Source organism: Anopheles nili, chromosome 2 (genome assembly GCF_943737925.1).
Source record: "Anopheles nili chromosome 2, idAnoNiliSN_F5_01, whole genome shotgun sequence".
NCBI classification, from domain to species: domain Eukaryota; kingdom Metazoa; phylum Arthropoda; class Insecta; order Diptera; family Culicidae; genus Anopheles; species Anopheles nili.
This window is the reverse complement of record NC_071291.1, coordinates 67,060,906-67,082,810: the sequence shown is the minus strand read 5'-3', so window position 1 is coordinate 67,082,810 and position 21,905 is coordinate 67,060,906. Positions and strand designations below refer to the sequence as shown.

At 44.4% G+C, this 21,905-nt stretch overlaps 7 protein-coding genes across 7 annotated transcripts; 2 read left to right on the top strand and 5 right to left on the bottom strand.

The window, feature by feature from the left end:
• The first annotated feature begins 3,069 nt into the window (after positions 1-3,069).
• LOC128728747 (uncharacterized) lies at positions 3,070-4,722 on the top strand. Its single transcript, XM_053822394.1, has 3 exons — positions 3,070-3,323; positions 3,444-3,663; positions 3,739-4,722. The coding sequence occupies exons 1-3, from the start codon at positions 3,070-3,072 to the stop codon at positions 4,648-4,650; spliced, it is 1,386 nt and encodes a 461-aa protein (XP_053678369.1). The 3' UTR covers positions 4,651-4,722.
• A 585-nt stretch (positions 4,723-5,307) lies between these two features.
• On the bottom strand, positions 5,308-6,606 carry LOC128730828 (HIG1 domain family member 1A, mitochondrial-like). The gene is made up of 3 exons (XM_053823908.1): positions 6,527-6,606; positions 5,989-6,291; positions 5,308-5,919 (listed from the first exon to the last, which is right to left on the bottom strand). Exon 2 carries the CDS (start codon positions 6,286-6,288, stop codon positions 6,019-6,021), a length of 270 nt encoding a protein of 89 aa, XP_053679883.1. The 5' UTR covers positions 6,289-6,291; positions 6,527-6,606; the 3' UTR covers positions 5,308-5,919; positions 5,989-6,018.
• Positions 6,607-7,151: 545 nt separating this feature from the next.
• On the bottom strand, positions 7,152-8,029 carry LOC128720832 (60S ribosomal protein L7). Its single transcript, XM_053814529.1, has one exon. It carries the CDS (start codon positions 8,027-8,029, stop codon positions 7,265-7,267), a length of 765 nt encoding a protein of 254 aa, XP_053670504.1. The 3' UTR covers positions 7,152-7,264.
• Positions 8,030-8,715: 686 nt separating this feature from the next.
• LOC128731496 (anillin) lies at positions 8,716-14,435 on the top strand. Its single transcript, XM_053824621.1, has 9 exons — positions 8,716-8,733; positions 8,812-10,597; positions 10,662-10,983; positions 11,600-11,732; positions 11,903-12,070; positions 12,531-13,146; positions 13,243-13,541; positions 13,616-14,259; positions 14,330-14,435. The coding sequence occupies exons 1-9, from the start codon at positions 8,716-8,718 to the stop codon at positions 14,433-14,435; spliced, it is 4,092 nt and encodes a 1,363-aa protein (XP_053680596.1).
• Positions 14,436-15,524: 1,089 nt separating this feature from the next.
• Positions 15,525-17,881, bottom strand: LOC128730696 (probable very-long-chain enoyl-CoA reductase art-1). Its single transcript, XM_053823771.1, has 5 exons — positions 17,749-17,881; positions 17,291-17,646; positions 16,170-16,386; positions 15,986-16,101; positions 15,525-15,909 (listed from the first exon to the last, which is right to left on the bottom strand). Exons 1-5 carry the CDS (start codon positions 17,752-17,754, stop codon positions 15,705-15,707), a joined length of 900 nt encoding a protein of 299 aa, XP_053679746.1. The 5' UTR covers positions 17,755-17,881; the 3' UTR covers positions 15,525-15,704.
• An 819-nt stretch (positions 17,882-18,700) lies between these two features.
• LOC128731141 (uncharacterized) lies at positions 18,701-20,326 on the bottom strand. Its single transcript, XM_053824240.1, has one exon. The coding sequence runs from the start codon at positions 20,192-20,194 to the stop codon at positions 18,773-18,775; it is 1,422 nt and encodes a 473-aa protein (XP_053680215.1). The 5' UTR covers positions 20,195-20,326; the 3' UTR covers positions 18,701-18,772.
• On the bottom strand, positions 20,301-21,604 carry LOC128731142 (m7GpppX diphosphatase). The gene is made up of 3 exons (XM_053824241.1): positions 21,118-21,604; positions 20,905-21,050; positions 20,301-20,843 (listed from the first exon to the last, which is right to left on the bottom strand). The coding sequence occupies exons 1-3, from the start codon at positions 21,602-21,604 to the stop codon at positions 20,301-20,303; spliced, it is 1,176 nt and encodes a 391-aa protein (XP_053680216.1).
• Between the last annotated feature and the right edge of the window lie 301 nt (positions 21,605-21,905).

The following is a 21,905-nucleotide window of genomic DNA, read 5'->3' as shown; positions in this document are numbered from 1 at the left end:
GGTGGTGGTATTTTTGGCGGAAAGCTTTTGGCACCGGACGGGAACCGGCCCTGCATCGAAACCCAACGTGGGGTGCCTCTGGAGTGCGCACGCCGATTCGTGGACATTCAGTGCCCACCAAGAGCTCGCCATCGGCGGACGCGTTTGAATTACTTCTTTTTTTTTTGGTGCCAGTTTCCTACCCCAAAACACCCGCGTGGGTTGCTTCCGGAGGTTTTAGTGAACTGTGATAAATTGCGGAAGGTTGTTTTCTCTGAACGTGTAAGTTGAGTTGTAATTTAGCGTGTGATAAATCAGACAGGGTATGCTTTCATGAGAGTAAAAACTTTAAGTGGACCTCAAAAAATTAGTGGAATTATTATTTAAAACAATATGTTGAAATATGTTGAACCAGCCGAGTCGGAACGTTTTCCACCACCAACCGAGCTTTTGGCGCACCAATCCGGTCCTAGTGTCGTGTAAAAAGCGTGTAAAAGCATGTCGTGTGTCAACCCGTGCCTGATCGGGGGTGGCGTTGCGACCCCCGGAAAGGATTAATACGCCGGCGCCGGTGGAAAAATGGCTGTCAATGAGAGAAAAAATCGCTCGTTTGTTAGGAAACGCCGTTCCGATGAAGCAAGCGTGGTGTTCGCGACTTCGATTACCGATCGCTTGGGAAAGACTTCTGTCTGTCTGCGGCGAAAACACACAACTGCCCTCCTGGTGGGAGGGTCCGAAAGGATTAGGTCCGGTCAGCTGAAAGTGAAGCCAGCTGCATACGAGCCAGTTGCACGGTGGAATACTAATGCCACCGCTGGGCGACGAGGTAAAAACGTACCAAAGTTTGTCACTTGGTGCGCGTCGGAACCGAAATATTCGCCCGACGTGAGCTGCATGTTTTTGATCGTCCGCAGCGTTTTGTTTAATCGTCTCCGTGGTGAGAGAACACTGGCAGGAAGTGATCAAATCGCACCGTGATATTGAATAACTGCATGTTTCATGCAAAAATTGACCGTTGAAAGCGCCGAATAATGTAATTATTAGTTCGCGCTGTAATTCAACTTTCTCTCCATTTGAATTTTACATACTGTTTTGTTCTTCTCATTTTGAATGTTTATTAAAAGAGTATTTGTTTTTAATAAATAATATACTCGTTTAAGCATTAAAAAGCGTTTATAAACTTTTTTTTATTATTTTTATGAGAGACTTGGAGCCAACGTGGCTACATTCGCCTCTTCTAGTTTATAAACGACTCTCCAAACATTTGCATCGTCTAATACTAACATCCAACGCCATCTGGAAGAAGAAAGTCTAATGTTTGGTACCTCCCCGTTCACGAAATCGATTAAGCACCCGTCGCTTGAGGTGTGATGTGCTCGATTCGGCAAAACCACACCGAGTGCCCTTATGGTATCAATTTTGCGGTCAACAGCGTGTCTTTTGTCGGCACTGGCAAATTATAATGACTTCTTCACATTGCGCAACGGCTCGCGCAGGGCTCGCGTGCCGACGACTACAATGTCCGGCCACCTAATTGGTATGTTAATTAGCGTTAAATAACATCGCTTCCCATCGCCCGGTCGCGTTAGAGCCTGTTGCATTTGGAGATGCTTTTAATAGTAAACGTGACTACGGACCATCGAGTGGAAATCCCTCCCATCACCGTTAGTAGTTGCGGCTTCTAGGATCAAGCGCGTAGGTCAAGTTCTTTAAAGCTACAAGCAAAGCATCCATTGCGTGCTTCGCTACATGATATGCTACGCGGGGGTGCTTTTTTGGGAAACCAACGTCCCAATTAAACAAACATCGAACCTCCTAGCCGATGCATAAAGCTGCGATATTTAAGGTCTGGTTTCTCTTTTTTGTTTTGCCCGAGACACCTTTATGAGCTCGTCGATCAAATGTTCTGTGATCGCTGGGTGCGATGGGATGTTGTAGGGCCCGGTAGATGGTCCGTTTGGCGTTTATGGACCACCGGCTGTTCGACAACCGCTTGGGGAGCGTTTCTGTTGTGTTGGACCGGTCAAGGTGAGCACGCACGAGAAGAGATGATCCAGGCCACTACGGCTAGGCTGCAGCGTGTTGCGATATAGTGTGTGATTTTATTGGATCATCGTCCGTTGCTGGGATTATGGGAGCTCGAAGGTTAGACTGGTTTATTGAGCTAACTTTAATCCAGCGATAGAAGGAATACTCGTCGGAAAATCACTAGTCATCCCTTCAACAACACCCTATCTAAATTTATAGTCAGAACAATAAACGTTTTCTTCAAACGTGTGAGGCATTTCCTTGAATATATTCGAAAAAAAAACACTGATAAATTTTAAACTAAATAAGAGACAAAATTATATTCAAATTCAAGTTACAATTAGCTATATAAAATAGAGCTTTCAAATGAAGAGATACTTTTGTTATTTCAAATTGATTTGGTTTCCATCCTCTTCTTCAACTAAATAAATTATCGATTTTTCATAATCAGTTGTTTTTTATTAAAAACCTTTATCTTAATTAAATATGTTATCAACAATTACATCAAAGAAAAACATTCTATTTTCGTGCAAATAGCCTTCCCGTCCTCCAAAATTTCATTCAAGGGAAATTGTACACCAACGATGAAACACAATGGTGCATCTGTTTCTAATTTTACTCGGGGCCCAGCTCCAGTGCATTTCTAGTTAAATCCACATGCGTGCTACTTGCGCATGCCAACGCATTCCAACGCATAAAACTGCAAGTGGAAGGCCACTGCCATTGCTTATATCGATCACATTGCTCGCCTCGCTTGCTGCGCCACGTGCAGCGTGTGAAACGGTTATTTTGGTGTGAAATCTCTCCAAAACCACACGTAATAAAACTGCACACAATCTTTACTTTATGGTTTATTTTTCTCTCCACCCACTCCTGTCTCTCTATTTTACCCTAACCTCTATGATGTGCATTGAAACCATTTTGCAGGTTCCCCCCAAACAAACCGAGCAGGGAGGAGGTGTTGCTTAAATAATTCCGCCAACAGTGGGAACTGAAAATGCAGTCAAGGTACCAACCGCCAATGAAGGTGAGACGAAGGCAGTTAAGCAGCGTGGCCATACAATGTCGCTGGTCAACAACAGCTCTATCACGCCGTCTTTTACCCTTCTGTCTTGGCAGCTCACGCTGGTGGTCACGTTGGCCCTCCTAGGGCCTGCCGTATGCCAAGCCGTTGCAGTTGAATCTCCCGAGCCAGCGTCTCTACTGCGACCCCGGGACGTCAATCCACACCCGTACCGGAACGCATACGAGGGCATCGCCATCTTCGACCGGAACCTCATTACCAACAGTAAAAAATTCTCTCAAAATCTGCTCAAGTAAGCGTCCCTAACATGGGGCAAAAATGAACCGAAAGGGCGGTGCCGGTTTGATAATGGCCGTAACCCGGGGTTGAATATTGTCACAGCTCATAATCTCCCACGGTTTGTCCTCCGCAGTCAAGGTCCGATCCAGTTCCCACGGCTGAGAGAAGGAAGTTCCGTCAATGCGCTGCCCTACCCGTACGAGACGCTCGCCCTCAAGGAGCGGCACCAGAAGATGGTGAGATTTTCCGGTGCTGACAGCCACACGGTGAAACCGGCCTATCAGGCGTTGGCCAAGCATGCTGCGCGGGTGCTTGGAAAGAGCTACGTCGTGGATGATATCGATAGTTACAACGTAAGTGCGAATTTTAAACACATCTCTCTTACACGTCTTTTGTCAGTATGAAATAACCATTCCACAACCACACAGGAAGCCTCGACGAACGTGAAGAAGAACTACGTCTTCTCATATGCGGTTAAGGATTCGGCGTCTGGGGACGACTTTTCACACACCCAACAGCAACAGACGGATGGTGCCGTAAAGGGCAGTTACAAGGTGCACCTGCCGGATGGTCGAATGCAGATCGTCAAGTATGTGGCCGATAACAATGGCTACCGGGCGGATGTAACGTACGAAAACGAACCATCGGGTAGCAGTGCACCGGCACCACAACCTGAGCCGGTTGCTCAAGTCGCTTCTGGACCATCTGGCCCAGTGGCATATGAGCAGTACTACGCGAGAGCTCCTGTCCATCTTGCCCAGGTTCGCCCGGCTCGACTGTATTATGCCGCACCCAATCCTACCCAAATTCCTGCACCTTTCTATCCGACCCAACTACGTCCTAGTGACGTCAAGATCCACAGCTACAACACGGCCCCACATGCCGGAGCAGTAGTTGCCTCAACGACACCACAGACTTCACCGGCAGAAGGTGCATATGTAGCTGCGTTCCAGCCACCTGCCAACTTGGCCTACATTGCAACCCCATCTTCGGGTGCGAGTTCCGGAGGAATTGCAGTACCTGTAACAGCTATTCCACTGGCGGCGTATCGCGATATTAATGTGCCACCTCCGCCTCCTGTACAACCAATTGGGGTGGCTTTTGCTTCGGCCGGTCGGCGTACCACGGTGTACGCCGAACCTGCGCGAGTTCTGTCTCAAGGATCACCGGTGCTACAGCAGGCGGTCTATCAGCAACAGCCAGTTCAATCGCAGGACTATGAATACGTGCAGATTCCGGCCGACAATCGGGTGTACAGAAGGGACACAGATCGCAGCACGGAGGTGCTTCCCAGTGGTTCCACGCGGAAGGCGCGAAGTCAGCCGAAAAAAGCGATGTGAAATCCACGTGGGGAACGCATTATTTTCTGTTTTATCCTGTACAACAAATAGCTAAATATTCGAAATAAAATTGTGAAATACATGCATTTAGTTACTTTCCCAAGGAAATTGTATCACATGATTTCAATATATTTGAAATAATCTATTTAAACAGCTCAACATGAATACTAGCGCATTTTATAGCAATGTTCTAAATTATCACTACAAACAAATTTCAGCATAATAATCAGTGTTCTTCCCACTGGGTACTTCCCACTTAAAAACTTGTCTATCGCTCTTGAAATGCTAGTAAAATTACCATATTTGCTCACCACTATATACTCGAGTGCTATCAATTTAATCGCAATTAGGATTGTTATCAGAGACGATACTTGAGTCATGAATCAACAGCTAACGATTTGTGGCTAGAGACAACGGATTAATACCATATGGTCTCTGTTTACGCACAGGCAAGTAACATTTCATTCAGCAGAATACCGCCGTTCATTAAAGGCGGGCCAAAAATAGTATAAATTCTTAGCACACGTCACTATTCTTGCTTACGTTTTTTCTTGACGCGTCATCAACCGCGCTCGCTAGTCACATGCTGCAAGAATTATTTCATTCACAAGCAAATTGATACGAGTGGTCGCCAAATTTTCGTTTTACCAGTGTGTTTATTTAATTTCTCAAAAAGAAACCGCTATTTTTGCTATCTACTATGTATTCATACGCAACAGTTGATTGATCGGTTTGAATATGGTCATCAAAATAAATCATTTTAAATTTTTTTGAATAATTTTAAATTGTACAGTAAATACAGACATGTTTTAAACCATAATAAAATAACACATGCTCGAAATTTCTTTTCATTACCGAATTAAGCAACTCTTTATATTTTGCTTCCCAACTTCCAATTTTGAATCATTTTTTAATTGTAGGAATCCTTCTGAAATTACAATATTTGTCCAATTTATACCAAATATATAGGAGATTAGGGCGATTACACGTGAAACTGCCAAGCCAACAATTTGTCTCTGTGAGTTATAGCAATTTTGCGCATTGAAATATGTGATTCTAGATCCCTTTGTATACACTAGCTCATCATCCATACAGTTCATTTCACCTCCTCATAGCATTCCATCAATCACAGTAATTCTTGTGCATTGCACTAGAAAAAAATAGCATCATTCCTCGTTCCAGAAGGATGGAAACGAGGAAACGGGTTGGCTGAGGAACTCAATGGAGAATAAATAGTTATTTGACCTATTCGTTAATACTTATTTACACCTGGAGAAATTGGAGAAACGAAATATTGTATTAGCATTGAACCTTATTAAATCGAAAACTGTTACTTACTTCTTTGAGTATGATAAGAGTCTACTTAAATTACTCCTTTTTGTTGAAGATGTACTCGTTCGCCATCGTGTAACCCAGCCCAATGGACAGGGCGGCAACCACCGTACCTTGCGCGGCCACTCGAAGCTGCATCAGGAACACGGACGTGGACATTGCACCCCGGTGCTTATACTTGTACGCTCCGATTGCGCACACCGCGGCAAGCCCCGCAATGCCTATTGGCATAAACGGTGATTCCCGGGCCTTGCGGGTGAGTTTGTCCGAGTGAGTCTCGTCGTACATAGGTGGTTTACTGCCCATTCTCTGCGGATGAATAAAGAAGCAATCAAGTCGTTCATTTATAGGAACACTGTGATGCCTCCCATCTGGTGCATATCACTATTTGAACTATTCGCCCGTGAACTACTACTTTCGCACACGTTTGCATCTATCTCTAGTTCAAGGTCACACACCTTGCACAGATGATGCGTTACATCACAGAGATAGTTTTGATAGTGCGTTACGTACTGATGGATTCGTTGCATCTAACGGTACATACCTGATAAGTTGCACGTATCACTAGCCACCGGCAATAATGTCCTCGTGCAGATTTTGGGGAGGGTAAGCCTTTGGGCCTGTTTATCCCTTCCACCCGTGTAGCTCGCGAAAGATGACGAAATTCGCGTTTCAGCTCGCGCCAGAGGTTCGGAGGTGACAGGTCGGTTGTTTGTGGCACGTTTGAAGCATTGTCAAACAAAATCCGGTTAGGCTATGTTCTGTTATTGACGCTAGTAATTTTTTTAAATAAGCTATTTAGACGAGATTAAACGCCTTCTCTGATCCACAAAAGATTTCAAAAGGACAGTTTTGAACTCATGGTCCTTACTTACGAATAGTCTACTTAAGATATCATGCTAGCAACCCTCATCATATTAGCCACTTAAACTATCAGCCAGTCGTACTGCAACCCGAGTAAATTTCTCAATTCAAATTAATTGTGTCGAAGCATGAGCCTTAAGCTTTACAGAACATTTTTTATTATAAAATTCTTTCAGATATATCATTTTCTCAAAGCTGATGAATCCTTTCTAGATGAATTCAAAAGGACGATTCTCAAGAAAAAAATGAATAAAATAAGTTCTGATTTACGTTTGTTACTGCCAAGTTTTATAACATCAGCAAAGATTTCCTTAACTTATAGTTTCTTACAAAACATGAATATATTATTCCAGTAGATTAGCGTAGTTTCATGGAACTCCTAATCGTTTTTTAGTTGAAAATTAAGACTATTCTCAATTTACAGTATTTTCTGGAATAGCTCGTTGATTTTCTCGCCTCGAAAACCAGCTTCGCCACCGATGCTGCGTAGCTTGCCTTTATGAGCATCGTTTTTCCATCCACCGACAGGGTCTTTTACCAGGAAGCTGCGGAGTTTCTCACGAACTGCGTCAAAGTGTGGGCCAACCGTCATGATTTCGTGAACAAGATCGTCTACGCATAACATTCCTAGCGAACCGAAAAGATCTTCTACTTGCTTGTTCGAGGTCAATGGTACCGGTTTTGTAGATTCTTCGCCAGTATTATCGCACCGTAATCTCACATATTTGTACAGCAAATTCCTGACTACGGTTATATTCGGATAACCCCAGATGACAAACGGTTCTATAACTTTAAGCTGGGCAATCACTTCGGGTGTCAAGCGATGAAAAGTGGCGGAACGCACGAATTGTAGACCAAGCCGAATCATAGTTTTCATCACATCCTTATTGTAGATGTTTTTACCACGATGTCGGTATACCAAAACTAAATGGTTATCTTCAAATTTCTGTTCATTTGAAAATATTCCCCTTTTTAAGAAGTTACGCTTTATGCGCTTGGCATCGCGGTCTGCAATACGGGAATTGGCCACAATCGAGCCAACTTTACGGAACGAGGTGCGCTTTTTCTTTGCACCAGGCGTGGGTTCTGTGCGTTTTGCCAATTGTCTCAATCGTCTAGTGCGATGCGAAAGTACGTTCACTTCCGTCGATGGGAGTTTGTTTGGGATAATGTACTTCTCCATATCAAACAATCGTTTAAAAGGCAAACACCTACAAATAGAATATTACGGTAACTTCTGCCAGATTATTTAACGTCTATTATGATGTAAAAACAGATATTATTTAGAAAAATTAGTTACTTCTATGTCTTTCCGCGGATAAACAACAAAACACATGGAGACCGTATGTGACATGTGCGTTTGTGAAATTCAGTCTGTCAAACTGGGTTATGTTTAGACAGTTCGGATCAAACAATATACTTGCAGATTTAAATAATTTAATTGACCTCTTTTCTCGTAATTTTATCAAATCAACTTCTTTGTTTTATATAGTAACGGCACGAATGCGAAATATGTAAAAATATGGTGAATTTTATCCTATTTTTAACAAAATCGAACACGCCGTTTGTATGTCAAATAAAAACGATAAGATTCGCTAATGACCAAGCGGGCTTGTTTTGACAACCATCCGAGAACAGGCTATTTTCCGTTGCAAATTTTCAAAACCTAACAGACTGCTACCGACGCGTCACAGTACAAAGCGGAATTACTAGCGTGTGCCATACTACTTTTGACAAAAACAGAGTTTTCCATCTTATAGTGTTGTTTTCGAGTAGCCTTCTGTGAAATATCTATAAACAACACAGTGGAACAACGTATCAACGTGAAAATAGTGCAGTTTTAAGAAGGTTTAGTTGGGAAATGCCAAGATGGACCCTTTCACTCAGGTAAGTAACGAAGAATGGTGTCCACGGGCTAGCTTACAATGATGTGCTTCCGATGTTTGCTTTCATGACGATTTGTAGAACATACTAGAGCGCGCAGAAAAACGGGCTGCTGCCCTCGGCATTACGAATACTTCAAAGTTTCCTCTGTCGGAGTTCAATTATGAAACGGACAAACAATCTACGGGAGCATCGCCTAAGAAGAAGGTTGTGGCGAAGAAGCATTCTGCTCCGAAGCCCCCCACCGCGGCAACGAGCGTCGTTTCTACGCGTACGGCAACGGATGGTGAACGTACCACCACGGTGGACATTGGAGGTCAGGATAACTGCGATGTGGCACTGGAAATAAACATCACCACCAGTGCCAACCTGCAGGTCGATCTAGGCGTCAAGGAGTTGGAGAATGATGGAAGTGTTAAAAAGCAGTGGGAACACAACATAGTACGTGCCATTGAGACGGCGGTCGCTGCCGAAGGCGAAAAGGAAAATAATGCCGAGACGAGATGCATCATACGTGATCAGTCTCGAAATCAGCTACAGCGTCTTGGCACGCTGTACTCTGATACGCAAGATCTGTCTTCGCCGGTACACCGAACCGAGGGCCGATTTCATGAGGACGTGAAGCAAAGTAACAAGCCGAAACCAAAGCTGGCAAAGCTAGCGATGTTGGCCGATTCGATCAACAATTGGGAGGACGATACGTCTCATCCAGACATTACGCACCATCGCGAAACGATCGTGCCGGGTAGAGAGAAAAAATCACCAAATCGACTTCAAAGCCCAAAACGCACAGGAGGAGATGCATACGCGGGTACAGGTGCAACTCCGAAGAAGTATCCTGCACCCAATCCGCCAAAATCGATTTTAAGTCCGCATAAACCGGCCGTAAGCGCGGAGGCGTTGGGAGCAACAGGTAAACCGCAGCAAACAAAGAGTCTCAAATGGGATCAAAAGGTAATGGACACACTTGAATCACAAGGTTTCCAAAGGCGCGAATCGACCGCACCAAAACTGGTGTACGATTATAAGGATGAAAGGGATGGGAAAAAACCCGACAATTTTCGTGCTCCGACGGCATCGTCCGCTAATACTATGTCTCGAGAGCGTAGCTCCACCCAAATGGACAAAGCTGCTGAGAGTAAAAAACCCACAATTGTGCAGGAACAGAAAAAGAATCCCGGGGCAGGGATTGCAGCTCCGAAACAAGGCGGGCTGGTTTCGGGACGGGCAGCCATGTTCGAAAAACCCTCAGGCCGTCGGCAGTCAATTTTAAAACCAGGGCAAAAAGATCCCGCCGAAATGTCGCTTAAAGAACGCATGGCTATATTCGAAAAGAACAAGGGTGCTGCGTTGGTGCCGAAGGCGGCATTCGGCATAAGTCCGTCGATACGACAAATTACCGGAAATAAGGATGGTGGAAAGTCTTCCTCGTCTCCATCTTCATGTGCCGCCATCCAAGGCGCCGGTTTTGGAAGTATTACACAGCAAGCCAAGTTGGTCGCACCGGCGTCACCGCAAAGCAAACCGAAATCGGAACTGGGAAAACCGGCTCCAAAGATTGAAACGAAAGCCACTGGATCGGCCATTCGAAATACAGTGGAGGCGTTGATGTCCGACACCAGCACGATATCGCAATCGGAAATAGCGGAAGAAATTCGTCGTATGCGACAACAAGAGATGGAGATGTTGCTCAATCGCTTTACCAAGCCGTCGGATATGTCTTCGGATACAGTTTCGCATGAATCCCAACCCATCCCGTCTGCCCCTCCGATGCCACCGGAGGGCTACTTGACGGCCAGTGGCAAGAAGAAAAAATCCACCGAGAATAACGACAACCATCCTGGATTGCCTACCAAGCGTCGCAGCGGTAAGTTTAACATTATTTACGCTATTTTTATGTATCATAATGTTATATGATTGCGGCATTACAGATGGTACGAACGACAGTCCTGGTGTGATTGCTGCCCTAGACGATGTGAAGCGCATCCGAGTGTCGGCAACGAACAAGGATGGTCGTATGTATCCGGCCCTGAGCGACATTGAAACGACCGGAACTGAATCCGGTGATGAGGCTGCTCCAGGTGATGATTACACCACTGCCACCATGTCTGGGTCGGAATCATCGGAGCGTCCCTACCGCACATGCTATGGAAATATAGGCGATGATGCGCATGCTGAGATGGTTGATGAAGAGGAAGATGATTACGACGACGATGAATATGAGCAGCACGAGGTGGATGAGGATGACGACAGGTGGGAACTCATTGTTGATCTTATGCAGTGTTTCTGCTGCGCTAACATTTAACGCATCATAGTTTCTCCAAACTGCCATACTGAAGTTCATTGTACAAATTCGTGGTTAAGGTTCTCATCTATCATCTCTTATTATTCTGCTCAATCTCATGTTGAAAACCCATTTGAATCTCATGTTGAAAACCCCATACTTACGTTTATTTTTTCATCGTTATAAATTCAGTACGTTTCTTTCATTGATGATTCATAGATTCGCTTGTTAATCTATTTTATTAATTAAATTATCATTTCATTACATTTTATTGATCATCAGAATTGATACCAAGTTAAAAGTGAAATGAAACAACAGATATCCGCTGGAAGGATGTCTGTCGTAAAATGTCAGTAGAATAGAAATCATTGCCACTACGGTGATATAATAGAATATCATTTATAATTTAACGGAACTAACATAGTCATGCTAAAATGTGAAATCAAATAAATTTCATTTAATCTCACGCTTATCTAACGTAATGTCCTTTCATCTTAACTATTAATTGACCACGCTGCAGGTTTTGAGAAACTTCAGAAAGGTTCCTTAAATATGTATTTCATAAATTCGATACTCTTTTTTCAGTTTCATGTATTCTGACGACGAAGCGAACATCGCGAACGTTAGCCTAGGGCGTGAGATTTTGCAAGCTGTCCAGCTGAATGATCGCCGTTCGAGCCGTGGAAAGCGTCAGAGTCAAAACTGGAACGTAAGTTGCGTCTTTTGGTACCTAGAAAAAATATTATTTATGAATTGCACCGTTTGCATTATTTTAGAATGGTTTTTTGCGCATAGTAAGCTCTAGGTCGTTCCTTATTTAGATATTGATAAACCTTTATCCTTCCCGCACATCCGTCACATTTTACTCCACGTTTTATTAATTTGTAGCCAAATGAACAGAATCCTCCGGCCTCGAAAACTGTTTCGTTTGGTCCTGAGCATTCCAACGGGAGCGGAGGTTCGGATCAGCTGGAAGACAGTGATCTGGTCGATGCGTGCCTCGAGGAAGCGTTTGTTGACGAAGAAGAAGAGGACAGTGAAGCATTCGATACACCTGTAAGAAACTAGAATTGGCCGGTTGATGGGAAAATGTTTGTTTGAATGTGCATTTTTCGCAATAACAAATTATTTTGTAAACTAATAACAAAATGTTTCAAACGCATGAAAGTAACTAACTTACTAAGGTAGATAACAATTCGATACCATCTGGAATTGGAAACTGTGACCAAAAACTGTTCATATTAATCAGGTTTGGTTGAATTATAATTTTAAATCCACATCGAATTTATCGTATTTTTTCTTCAATATCCTTTTAAAATATGTCTGTATTTATCTAATAAGCATCATCTTTATTGTCACTAATTTATTTATGTTTCGGTAAGAAGTGGTCTCATACGATGTAATTTGATTTAATTTCTCTTTATTGTATGGTCTCTAACTGTACCGCAAGAATGTTAAAATCCTTTTCGCAGCGTTTCAGTTTTTTAATTTTTAAATAACTTATTTTTTCTCGCAGCGTAAGTCGTCAGTTTCGTCCAATAGTTTTTCCTACCAAAAACATTCGGGACACGGTGGCGATCGTTGCGCCACAATTGACGAAGAATCGACCACAAAGGTAACGAATTGTGGTGCGAACAAGCGAAAATCCGCCACTCCGCGTAGAAGCAAAGGTGGTGCGGTCGATTACAGCAGTCCCGTGCGTTCGGAGCTGCAGGTGAAACCAACCGACGATGACAACATGGTAACGCTGGTCCACACCGTCAGCTTTTATCGCCGTCAGCAGCAACATCAAAATGCACTAACTCCTCGCAAGGTTCCACGAACTCCTGTAACGACGAAAGCGACAGCATCATCATCCGTTGGCACCGGCAGAGTAGATTTCACAGCAGCAAACGGCTCGGATGAAGAGGATGACGATGAGGAGGTTTCTAGCACTGCTGAATCGACGTCCACCGGCACTGAGGAAGGAGAGTTTCTGGTGCAGGAGAAGGTAAAGAAGCTGTTAGACGAAGTGTGCAAACAGCAGACGATCATTGCCCAGGCCAGTCAGGCACTAAATCTATGTGCTGCTACGATCGAGTTCTCTGGTTCGACGGAATCGGCTGAAGGCGAGCGGCATCTACTTGTTGCAAGTAAGTGCACCGATGAGGGAGAAAAGCATGCTTCCCATTTTTCAAACATACCAACGTTCTAACTTTAAACCAATGTCTTTCTGTTTGCTCTTTCAGCTCATCGACGTCAAGCTATTTTGGATGAAGTACAACGGCTCCGAGTGGAAGGTTGTCTTCGGTCACCGGGTGCTCCATCAGAGAAGGGTCGATTAACTGTGAAGGATATTACGCTGCCTCTCAAGCAAGAATACATGCGCAAGCTGGCTGCGGACCAAATAAGCGGCCATAATCTGGTTTGTCTGCTGAAATACAATGAAACCGTATTGGCCACCCAGACGGCACCGACACTGCCTGGGCTACTATCGGTGCGGTTTCCCGACGTGCTGCAGTTGAGTAATGTGTTTGCTGATTTTAAGGTATACCTGAAAAGATTTCAAAAAATGATGAATAATTTATTTTAACACCATATGACCTTTCACTTTCTTCATAGATTACAATGGAAATTTACGGAATGCCTGCATCACGAGAGGTGCTTCCGCACGAGATCAAATACCACATCGCTGTAGGCAAAAAGAAGGCCGGTGGAGGCACAAGCAAATTGCTGCACACACCCAAGGGCGTTAAGAGCAACTCCAGGCTTATCATGCCGCCAGTACAGTCTCCTGCCGGTCCGCAAGCAGTCCGATCGCCCTCGCTTACGATGTACGGGTTCATTATTTTTTCGTTGAAGGAGATTCAGCGAACAAGCTGGACGCTCAATCCCATCGCTGGATGTGCCAGTCCGCTCGATGGTACGGTCAACATGCGTGTAAATTGCGAACTTGCTGTTACGGTTGACTATCACGGTTTCCTCACCATGTACGAGGACATATCGGGACTGGGCGCGTGGCACCGACGATGGTGTCGGCTGCAACGTCACACGATCAACTACTGGAAGTATCCAGATGATGAAAAGCGAAAGGCTCCGATCGGTAGCATTGATTTGCAGGGTTGCAGCACGCAACGTGTGGGAGTTGCGCCACGTGATATCTGCTCACGCCTAAACACGCTGATGCTGGAATTCCCGCGTCCCGCTCGGGATGATGACATCGAATCACTGAAAATCGTCCGCCATGGCAAGACCACTATTGAACGGTAAGCGACTGAATGGTGACAATGCGAGAGTCAAACGGACATTTAACTGGTCTATTTTGATTTTTTGTAGGTATTTGCTATCGGCCGATTCAAAGGAAGAACGGGACGAATGGTGCGCCCATCTGAACAAAACTCTAGCACTGCTCAAAGCGTGGGGCTCCAACAACTCCAGTTAGTAACGTTAGTGTTTGGGTTTGTTCTCAACAAAAAAGCTTGAGCGGAGGGTGGATTTTTAATTTAAACTTTAGATGTGTGTTAGATAGGTTTTTTATGTAACGTTTATTTCGGTAATCAGTTTTTTGCTACTACAATCGACCTATACGTAATATGGTATTCCATCAGATCGCCCTATTTACGCGCCGTGCAGTTGGATTATTTTTTGTGTATCAAGTTAAGTATTACTTAAACTAACCGCGCTTATTGGGATACTTTTGAATTATTTTAACTAGCTAACAATTCTGCTGTATTATTTAGAATGCGTTCGAATGATTATCCTAGCATCATGTTCATGATAGACACAAGAATGGTTCATTCGAATCACGGAATATTGTGTTAGTGCAATGAGGAATCGCGCATTCGCCATGATACCCACGTAATCGAACTAACTTCTTCTAGGAAGCGTTAAGTGAAAAGCAAATTCCACCATTGGTGTTTATGCTTTCGATGTAGCAATTGCTTCGAACGAATAGAAACGAACTTTACATGGTTTAGTTTCCTTCGATGTAAGATATACTAACAAATATATTTTGCGAATAAATATACGCGTTTGTTCAACGATTCGCTTTAGCTGATTCATTTCGTCATCTTTTAAGTAACATTCTCGAGACAGGTTTTGTACCGAACTTCTGTTCAACGTTTATTTTATCCTTTGTGTGTTTATCCCCCGCAAAATGAGCCATATTCACTAGTTTGGTTTCTTAACGTTTTGCACTATTCCGCTCTGTTTCCGGAATGAATGTCTCTTTGATATGGGATTTCGCTTTCTCCCAGCTGAGTGTGTCGTTGAAGCAAATGCAATCACGATATTAGGAATGGAGTGTCGGTTGAAATAAAAAAAAATCGGTTTCAATATTTTAGTTTGCGGTACACAACCTTATCACTCTTACATAAATAAATGCTCCTTATTGCACGAAATGAAATCCTTCGCCAAGGTACGGACTATTTATGAGTGAATTTTTTTATCGTGCTGCAGAATGGACACCTTACTATATAAAACGAAAGAAACAGGCAAAAAGCTTAGCTATTTTTGAAATAGAATGCATGTAAAAAAAAGAACCTCAACCGGAAAAAATGGTTCATAACAGTACGAAAAAAAAACACCAAAAAAACAAAGTTTCGTTACATTCTATACATCCTTTTTATCCCGAGCTATCGTAAATAAAATAACACCGAATACCAAAACGCATTTGTCACGAATTGTGTGGAAATTTCATGACTTTCGTGCCTTACAGCACGAAAGGAAGAATGGCCTTACGGCTCCGGGGGTAGTCTTTAAACTCTTTCTTGTAGTTGCGGTGTTTGCCGAGGGCCCACACGGTCATCTGATACATGCCGGCGGCTGCGAACAAACCGGCCGGAATACAGGACGTCATCAGCGTAAAGCCAACCCACGAGAAGAACTCATACGTGTAGTTTGGGCACGAGACGAAGCTGAGAAAGCAGAACAGACACGTTGGATTGAAATTTGTGAACCTTATCAACCGCTAAAACCGCCCGCTAAACTTACTTAAAAAGCTGCGTGAGCGGATTCGCATCCGGAACTGGAATTTTTCGCACGTTCGAACCCGCTGGCCGTAAGTTTCGCAGCAAGATGTGGATGGAGAAGTTACCTAGCTCGCTGACCTGCACGAATGAATGATAAGAAGCTATTTTAAATTCTTCACAGGCAAGCAGCACAAAAGCAAACGTACCACAAATGTGGCCAGCCCGGCATATACGAGAGCCTGGCAAGGTTCCGTAAATAGTGGATGGTTGACGTGATAGGCCACGTAGCCGGCAAAAGCCCAGTAGTAGGAGCAGTTTTTGAACAAATTTCTCAGCGGCATAGTAGCATGGGAGAACCGGTGAACGAACAACGTTTCCAGCAGACGCTTGGCATAGTGTGCAACCCAGCAGGCTGCGGCAATGCTGAAACGAAGAATGGAATTATTTTTTGAAAATATAGTAACCTTTGTAATTCAAATTCAAATAAACAACTATCTAGTATTAAACCATCAAAAATATTGTATTTACTAGCGCAAACTTACGCCCTACGGTTTGATATATTCCCTTGTAAAGCTAAGTCAATTCGACACACCGGTTGTATGTCCTTGAACTTGCCAATTGCAAAAGCAAACGGCTGCAATCATATGTGCCGTGTGTTTACGTCACTTGCGGCCAGAACATACGAAACCCCTCAACGTTAGCCCAGCGGCCGTTGGTTTTCGAATGATTTGGTAAATAATTCATTCACCCGTCGCGACAAAGCATGTTCAGTTCCATGCCGTTTTTATGCCCTTTTAATTTTCATTTCAACGTCGTCGCATGACGCAGCAGACTGGTGGTTTTTTAAGTGCCCATAAGATTTATACAAAAAAAAAACACTACACCGACTTTGGGGAATAAAAAAACAGGCAAAAAGCAAACCGTTTCACTGTGTATAGGTAAGTTGATCTTGGGGGTTCAGCGCTTGCTTCGTTAGTGAAACTTTCTATTATTCAACAGTGAAAATATGAAAACGATTCGATCAGAGAAGACTCTGCCCAAGTGGTGCGGATTGCGATTAATCCAATTGAGTAGCAGCTTTTATAGATAATGGATTTCGACGTGGAAACGCTTCAATTTTCATCGTCTCAATTCGCCTATCCACTTATTGCCACCTGGTTGAGGCAAGGGCAATTGTATGTGCATTAATTAACGATGATCAGTACGGCTTTATCGGCCGGTTGCATTGAGGACTTCGTACCACAAGTCGGCCATTTTAAGCGTTTTTTCGATGCGCTACACTCCTTATTTTTTATCAAAACCTTGCGCTAATGCACCGTATACTTACTTAGCGGTGAGAGTCATCGGATTGTCCGCATTTGCGTAGATAAATGATGGCCGCTGGTAGAAGAGCATGTACACAAAGATCGGCCCAGCGTATTCCGCCAGAAACACGCCTTTCCAGCTGATTTGGGGGCCGAGATCTCGCACGTATATTTTACCACCGGAGGTTACGTTGAGCGATTGGAGGGTTTCGCTTTCCTTCGGAGGTTTTCCGCGCGGTTCCAACCGGAGCGACTGGCGGTGCACGGTCAGGGTGGGTTTTAACCTTTGCACCTCAGTTTTGAGCGCCTGCAGCGTAGTGTCGCCGGAGACACGGCATTTTCCAAGCGATTTTGAGCTTTTGGCATCCAAAATTTCCACCTGAAATTGAGCAACAATTTGCGAAGATTATGCGGCAATTGATTATAGGTAATAATGAAAGAAACTTTCCACGGAACAACCGGATTTCGGTTGCGTGCGTACCTCCATCGTGTTGCTTCCGTCTGGCGTGACCGTTATCGGGGAGAAAGCTGCGTGGCCGACCTTAGGAGATTCGGGTTTCAGCAGCCTTGATTACGATTATTTAACAGCAGCACGGCACGGCACCGACACGAATGCGAAGAGGGCACAAGCAAAAGAAAACGGTATATCTTTCCCTGTTCCGGGCGTACCTCTTGCGGTAATGGGGTTGTTGCCAGATTGGGTGACTCTTGTTTTGCTTGTCAGGTGCGCCGATGCGTTTATAGTAGCAACAGCGAAAGATGCGAGCGGATTGGAATGCCCGTTACAACCGAATTCATAACAGCATTCGAAACAAATGAGGTAAAATAAACGAGAAAAAAAAACCATCCCCAAACTGAGCTGCCAAAAAAGTGACAATTTTTCGACAAGTAACAGGAGAGCATGCATGCTAGCAGGTGGACATTGAAAAATTAAAACCGGTTGAAACGTTTCAAAACATTGAAAAGTTTCAAAGCTAAAATATTAATTCTGACCAACAGATGGCGCTATTTGGTCTAAAAATGTAGTTTCAAATTTTACTCATAGATGGCGCTGTTCAAAAACGCTTGAAACATTTCAAAAATTATTTTTTGAAATATTTCACACGGTTGATCAGCGCCATCTATGAGTGAGTTTTTTGAAAACTGTTATACTTTCGGCGGCAAAATTTTTACCTCCTAACTGGTATGCACTCCTGTTACTTTTGTGAAAATCTGCCTCGTTTTGCCGGTGAAATTCTCGATCAGTTTTTTTTAGTTTTTTTCCACTTTATTACATCGCATGCCGTTGTTTTGATGGATTCTTAATCGGAAAGTGATCAAAGCATGCTGTTAGGTGATTCGAAGCAATGAAATAGAAATTGTATACAAACCAATTTTGTCATCGTAAAACCAACAATAATATTGACACAAAGTTCGTAGTTTGCTAACAACATGATTCAAAAACTTTTTATTTCCACTCTATACAGTCATTTCAATATTTTCATACACAACAAACGTTACCCTGTTTACGAAATATCCAAGTAGCTCATGCTAAACCCGAGATTGATGCGGTAACACTCCGGAACGTAACTAGAATTGGCATCGAGGTACCGTATCGCTGCGCTAAACATTGGCTCCGATAGCTCCAGGTTGACCACGTTGCTGTCCTCACGCCAGAAAGTAAACAGTGGCTGCTCCTCGTACTTTTCGTACCGATACATTAGCTTCATCGTGCGGTACCGTTCCAGCTTGATGTTATGCCTACGGTACGGGCAATCGATGAACACATCATCATCCTCTTCGTCGTCATTTTCACCGTACGCTAGTGTCCGATCATCATCCTTTTCGTGGGGTGGCAGATTCAACCTTTGGCCTTCGTCACACTCCTTCCGGCGGCGATGATCATCATCCACATCATCCGAGCAGGACTCGCACGATCCCGAATCGGGCAGCTTTTGATTCGCTCGAAACACGCTTAGCTGACAATCCATGATTTGCATCAGCAGATAAAACACGTCTCCTTCCTGTCCCGGACGACGCAACTCAAACATCAACTTGATCGTCGGCGGCAATCCTAAATGCGTAATGAAGTTAAACTCCCGCACCGTTCGGCGGACGAGAAGGCGAAACAGTTCCAGCGGATCGTCCGTACGGAAAAGGGCAATCGGTACACGCTCCGGATCTCCGCCTTGCTGGAACCGAATGTTTTCGTACCAAAGCTTTACGGATGGTTGATTTTTACGCGTCGTTCCGAGGAACTGCAAACAGCGCTTGCAGTGCACAAACCGTTCGTTCCGGATGTGTACGCGGTGCAGGATCGATCGGTGCAACAAAGCGTAGAATGATCCATAGAAAAGATCGGCAGGTTGTGGTTCCAGTTTGGAGGAGGGTGAGCTTTGTACAACGCCACCATTTGTTGCTTCGTTTTCGTGATCGTGTCGATGACAGAACCAATCGTCGGTATCTAGATGTTCCGAGGGCAGCTCCAGAACACGTTTAAACGCGACATCAGGACTCCTACTGTCCGTTTCTTGCACTAAAGGCCCACTACAGTTGCTGCACAACAGACGATACGGTTTATGGGCTTCGATATTGCACATTAACTTCAACGGTTCATCAGCCTGTGTGCCTTCCTGCGAGACCTGGGTGGACAACCGTTCCGCTTCGAAAACGCCTTCATTTGTGTTAACCCGGAAGCAAAGGTAGCGATTTTTTATAACAAGCGAGCTAAGCGTTTGTGTGTGGAGTTGAAAAAAATCGCCCGTACTTATCTCGTACCGCTCCCGTTCGCCCTTCATCACGATCGTTATCCGATCGGTCGCCAGCTCGATGGTCGTCGATTCGATGTCAGCAAATTTGCGAGGAAAAGAAATGAAAAAGTTTGCACACTGCAAGCGTGGTCGCAATTCGACCAATAATCGGTCGATTTTACCCGTGGGCGGAATCATGCTCCTAGCGGCCAGTATGGAATGGGAGAAAAAGGATCTTTTTGCACACTTCAGGCGGTTTGTAGATCTATTGGATATGATCGTGGCGTCCGTTAGCCACCAAATATTAATGAGATGAATCGTGGCCGTGTTCCGTTTTGCTTCGCTTTGCCGCCGGTTCGTCCGTTTCGGCAGCAAGGAACTTGGCGTAGAGTTTGTCCGATTCTTTTAGCACAAACGAAAGGGTCGCCCGCTGGTAGTAATCCTCCCGGAGCTCAATGTTGTTAATCACCGTCGAGAGTAGGTGGGACTTTTCGCACCCCGTTCCAGGCGGATCGTGCCGCAGGTAGGTAAAGTGCATGTGCAGATGGTAAAACGTGGGCTGATAGTGCAAGTATATTCGCAATTCGGACGCACCGATACCGTAGCGTTCCTTTATGGCTGCTATTCCGCGCGATTGGACGTTTCGCAGTAGCGGCAGATGGGCCGCAGTTAGATCGCGGATAGAGCGAATATCTCGACGGCGCACCAGGGCCAACAGGTACAGCTGTTCGATCGTTTTACCATCCCATTTCAGATCCGGAAGAAGAATGAACCCGTTCTCGTTGCAAGGATCTTCGAACACGATACGTTCTTTCTCCTTTCGGTGTTCTAGTATGTTGTAAAGCCACTAAAAAGAAAGTAAACCATTACGCTCAGGCTCCAACGTGGATTTGCCTTCGTATTCATACCTCCAGGCCAAGTTGCTCCTGCTGCAGATGGGGTAAAGTTATCGTATTGTATAGATCGCTCGTTTCTTCAATCATGTACCGTTGCTGGGTGGTATACTTTACGACATGCTTTTCGGAAGCGGGATAAATGATGGAAACCTTCAAACCTGCAAAACAAAATACGTACTATAGTCGCTGGTCAATCATATTTTTTACCATTAATGGTCAACGTACGGTTAAGCGTAGGATCAACGGTACACAGAAAGTTTCCATAGACGTCATTCACAAACTCCTTGCACAACTGAGACGACGAAGTGAAAAACGTTCGCCCACTGCCAGCTGGATCGTTTTTCTCGGTGTGCTCGTTTTCACTTTCACTGCCACCTATTTCGCGCTGCGTTGGCGTATCAGATGATGGAGGCGCTGTCGTAATCTCGGCCTCCGTGAAGGCCCTTTTCTCGAGCACGACGATGGCGAACTTTTCCGCCGAAAGATTGGTAAATTGGCCCAACAGAGTGGCACTCTTGTGCGTACTATTATTGCTCAACACGCGCACGGTTCGAAAATGAGCTAGATCGTAACATATTTCCTCACCCGTGCTTTGTTCGGTTGGCGGCGGGGGTTGACCTTCGCGTTGACGTTGAGATTGTGAATCATCGACATCACATTTGTTGTCGGTGGAAGTACTTAAATCGCTGGTTGCGGGACTTGTTTTCAGCATGTCAGCGCTTGGCCACAACTTGTTCGAGTGCCTCGGTAAACCACCAGTTGGGAAAATTGCTCTCAAGCTTGGAATGTTTGTTTGCAGTGGTTATCCCGTGCCTATCTTATTTATCGACATAAACAATTATCAAGCCGACAAGACCGCGTTTTTTCGGACGCCATGTGACAACATCCATTTGACAATTATATTGACCACAGATGGAGTGTTGAATTTACCACGTTTCGTTGTGCGGGAACTTGCTAAAATTACGTTCTATCTGTTTGTTATCCTGCAAAGAAATTAAAAAAAATTAATTGTA